This window comes from Montipora capricornis, chromosome 3, assembly GCF_036669925.1.
Source record: "Montipora capricornis isolate CH-2021 chromosome 3, ASM3666992v2, whole genome shotgun sequence".
Taxonomy (NCBI): domain Eukaryota; kingdom Metazoa; phylum Cnidaria; class Anthozoa; order Scleractinia; family Acroporidae; genus Montipora; species Montipora capricornis.
In genome coordinates, this window is record NC_090885.1 from 68943492 (window position 1) to 68948236 (window position 4745).

Genomic DNA, 4745 nt, shown 5'->3' on the forward strand with positions numbered 1-4745 from the left:
GAATGCATAATTATTTATTCTGAATACACAATGAAGTAGGGACCAGTGCGGAAATCATTCCGAAAATCATATTGCCTAGGTTAGAAATCGATTTTTCAGGTACAAATCAGAAACAGGGGCGACGATTTGTCGGACACAAATCAGAAACAGAGGTGACAGACTCGGCCCACAAATTGCTAGACCGCAACCTCGAAAAGCTAAAGCACAATCTCAGTATCAACAATTTCAAACAATCTTTGATCATATTTACCACAGTTATTCACAGAAGAACCACGTGGATCAAAAAGATGGCGACAAAAGATGTGTTGCTTTCTAGTTAATGTTCCTGTTCCTGTTTTATTATCATATTTTCAACGCATTTTCCATAATTATGTAAATTGCTTTTCAATTGATAGCATATCAAATAAACGTTGATGGAATTTGAAAATATATGGACGTTTGTTGTTGCCCATCCTTTCCTTGCATCTTTCACTTTCCTTTACCTACCTAGACTACCTACTGAATTACACGTAGGATAATATGTCACGGACTAGCCTCCCACGAAGACACTCTTAGGGATTCGTCACGCGTTCCTCTCCCACGAACGTATGCGGAAAAGAGCCATCTGGAAATCACGTGCGGGTTACTTAGGAACCAATCAGCGCTGTGCAGATATCTCCTGGGAGCGTCAATGCGTAAACTTCTTCTTTGGATGAATCATGAAAGGGACGAAGCCTTTTCATAATATTCCTCAGAAACATTAATTTTGTTTCCTCGGTGGATTATGCATCTGCACTCTCGCGAGTCCAAATGCGAGTGCTTAGCAAGGGTATGGTCTCGTTTCATCTACTAGTAAAATTGAAAGCGCCGTGGAACTATATAAATACGAATGCAAATATTAAAGTATTGCGAGTGTATTTGAACTGTTGAACTGTGTAGTTGATTTGAACTGCACGCAACGAACGCAACTAGGACAGTAGCGAAAAGAAAGCTTGAAAATATCCACCGTACTCATTCTGTGAAGAGCCGCAAACATCTAAGCCAAAGCATGAAATTTATATATGCTCCAGTTTCTCTTTGATAAGAATTGCGATCACACGAAGCCCATTTTCTTGCAGTGACCGTAGGCAAAATTTGCTCAGGGTCTAAAGTGCACTTCCAGAATCTGGGCCGGAAGTCCGTTGTGATTGGTCAGCGTAAATTTGGCTCGTTTCAGCATAGGCAGACCACCCTATGTGTTGTTTGTATGAAACGAAGAGAATATATGAGGGTTATGAATAAAGCTCTGAAAATTACACATCTAAATCACATCTCGGTCTGAATGTCCCAAAATAGTTAAATGAAACCTTAATCGACTCATGTATGGTGTTTTTTTGCCTTCTTGGGCCGTCTAAAGCGTCTTGTAGCGAAATTGCGCGTGACGAATCCCCCTAAGAATGTCTGCGTGGGATGCTAATGATATCCTTAAACTTTTATATGTACAAAAACTAGACAAAACAAGACGAAATGAAAAGAGAAAAGAATGCAGATTGCATAATGTGGATGATGAGAGCAGTGTTACAAAGGACAAAACAAAAATAAGGGAAAAACAAACGAGGCCTCATCAGAAATAAAAGAGATCTGCGAAACAAATGGATCATTTGCGCGAACAAAAAATTGAGAATTTGTGGTTACACAACATTCTTGCGTTAGAGGGCCGACTCACTCATTCTAATATTTAGTATTTTGTAACATGTGGAAGGCGTGTACGGAAATTACTAGTCAATTTTAAACTATAAAAATAATCCGTGTTCTCATTCTGTATCGCGTCAGTTTGTCGCGTCCTGGGTTGTTTCTCGGATGCATGCGGTAGTCTGAAGTGTCAGCCGTCTCCTCGCCCAAACCCGCCAAAGGGGCGAGTAGGCGAGGAGACGGCTGACACTTCAGACTAATGCATGTGGAAGTGATTGTCATTATTGCGTTATCTCTTTGGTGACTCTGAACAAAACAAAACAAAAGATCTCTGTTTTGCTTTTTTTTCCTCGTCAACCAACATTTTTATATTTCACCGTACATTTGACACATACATTCAATTGATTAATTTCGAATTTATTAATCGGTGAATGGCAAGGAGATGGCAAGTTGCATCGATTACCAGTTGTATCGATTAGCAAAGGATCGATTCATCATCGTAGGTCCACTTTTATTTTCGATTCGCTCGCTTTCCGATATCTCGCACACGAGACAATTGATGACAATGTTTGAACGGGAAATATCCCCCGCAAAATTCGTATAAAACGAATGAAGTTAGGAAAGACTTGGTGCGATGAAAAGTGACTATAAAATTTAATTTAGCGAGTGGCTTAGCAACTCATTGAGTTGAAAGCCCAGTGAACTCTTGCTGCAATGAAGCAGTTTATCGAACGTGCAGTATCAGAGTCAGGGTATGATGATCAGGGTTTTAGGTAATTTGCGCAAAACGTATAGCAGGTGATTTATCGCATTTTCAGCGAACACCAAACGGAAAACTGTCATTAACTGTCAAAGTGACAGTAGATCTCTAAACCCCAATCATCTTGGCTTATAATTACAATCAAGCTTTCCAAACGAACAATTTTCGGCGATTTCCCTCTATTTAAGGAGTGCTTAAACTCGGTGTATCAGAATAAACTGGGGAACAAATCTATCGCGGAAGCCCTCCGCTTTTTGAATCACTCTTACGCCTCTTTAAGGAACAAGACACTAGACAATAAGAGCGCAAGAGATTTGGCAGTTACATGGTGACACAAACGAAAGATAATGAAAACAAAACTAACAATACCAGCTAAACACTAAACTTACAAAAAGATATTTGGTGTTGCTGTTACTGTATCCACCAACGGCAATATCGTAATCTTTCATGCCTGTACCATTATCCCTGGTGCTGAAACCCACTCCGCACCAACCGGTGTTTTTGCACTTCATTGCGAAGTACAGCATTTCAGTGGCGTTATTGTAGGCCCATTTCAACTCGAAAGACCCATCGGAAGACTTGAGACTCGCGTAGTGCATCATCCCGTCGTGCATATCCGCGCTGACAGCACAGCAGAACACAACCAGTGCCAAGACAAAGGTGATTTGATGAGTGACTTTCATGATTGACGCTCTTCTACCTGTTGGGAAAATGGTACAAGCTTTGTCAATATCAGAGCTCTCCCCTGAGTATTCCAAAGAAACTGTGTTGCTCAGAGAGCGTCGACTGACTGCCTTATAAACTGATCTTTGGTATGCCTTGCATTTTAAAATAACCGATGAAGATACCATTGACGTCACCTGCCTAGATTAAGTATAGCAGTTTCTTTATTGGCTGCGAAAGCAGTGGAGTCGATGCAGATTTTAATGACAAAAGGAAGGTCTGCAACCTAATGTCTTAATAACCAGCGGGAATATTTGCCTTTGAACATCACAACAACCCGCCAATGTCAATCCAATGTCGTGCATAGCATTAAATAAAGCTCATTTAGACCAACAATTTTCACATCATTTTTACTTGCCTTAAATAACGTGGCATAGTTCTTTTGGAAAAAAATATTTGGCATGATTTGCGTTTAAGGCAGCGTTTACAGGCTTAAGCATTTTGGTGCAACAGTAAGGTGCATTAGATAACCCGAATGGCAAGACATTGAAAACACATTGAAAACTCTCCTTGGTAATACCAATGAAAACCCAAATAGCGCCGATGAATTGGAAAAATATCAATATGATGATGCGCGCTCTTGATGTCGAAAGTGTACAAATGGTACCCTTCGTCAAGGAGGTTAAGAGCAGTGTGAACATCTTCACATTTGAACTTATATTTAAAAAGTTGTGGGTTCACATGTCGTAGATCTAACATAAGACGCTTTTTCTCATCGTCCCGAACTGATACACTCAAAGGGTTGACAACCCATGGTTGATTCGAGACAGTTGAGACACACTGAGTAGTTAAGAGATCTCGTAAAGCTTCCGTAACTAATCTACAGTTATCTATGGTCGTATCATTTGTTCGGCAAAACACATGACTCTGGAATTGAAAGCAACAGTAACTTATAACCCTCCTTAATTAACGATACTGAGCACAGCCTCCGTAGGCTTCAGTGTTTCCCAAGCTTAAACATGGCCGTTAAGCTTCCCTCGAACACCACTAACACCAACACTGTTTTCCCAGAAATCGCCTCCTTGCATGAACATGCCGTTCACTTCATTAAGCTCTCCCTCCCAAGCAGTGGGTGCACAGATATTATCAGGCAATGTCAAGGATTCGTTATCATTTAAATCAATGAAAAAACCACTTAACTTCTTTTCTTCCTGTGGCTGAGCTACAGCTAATAAAGGACATTCGTTACGCCAATGGCCAGGTTTGCCGCAACCGAACCAAGTCCCCAGTTTCTTGCTTTGCCCGCCAAAAACTGGTCTTCTTATGGAGCAAGCAGATGAGGGGAAATGATATGAACTTATGCCGGGAGAGTAAGAATAATGCCACGGGGATGGAATAGTTGTACTTCCTAGTGGTCTGGAAAATCTGCTATACGGCTCTTCGCTAGTTTGGTTGCGCGGGTTTTCGCCATTTTCCGTTGAGCCTCCTTCTCGGCTTTCCTCATTTTATTTGCGTCTTCGTCGTTATCGGCAAGTTCGTTATCCCTGTACTTGCCGACAGTTTTCCAACCATATTCGGAGAGGTCGGCTATCAGAATGAGTTTCTGCCATTGATCTATCAAGTCTATACCTTCATCTAGCTTGGCAATGCATGAGTCGTATTTCCCGCCTAT

General features: G+C 41.1%; 1 protein-coding gene across 1 annotated transcript in view; it reads right to left on the minus strand.

Moving 5' to 3' along the window:
* The window catches only part of LOC138041588 (DBH-like monooxygenase protein 1), a 10244-nt gene extending 7039 nt beyond the window's left edge, over positions 1 to 3205 (minus strand). The window contains exon 1 of the mRNA XM_068887332.1: positions 2800 to 3205. Coding sequence (XP_068743433.1) covers positions 2800 to 3093 — 294 coding nt within the window. The 5' untranslated portion in view covers positions 3094 to 3205. The remainder of the gene's footprint in view (positions 1 to 2799) is intronic.
* Between the last annotated feature and the right edge of the window lie 1540 nt (positions 3206 to 4745).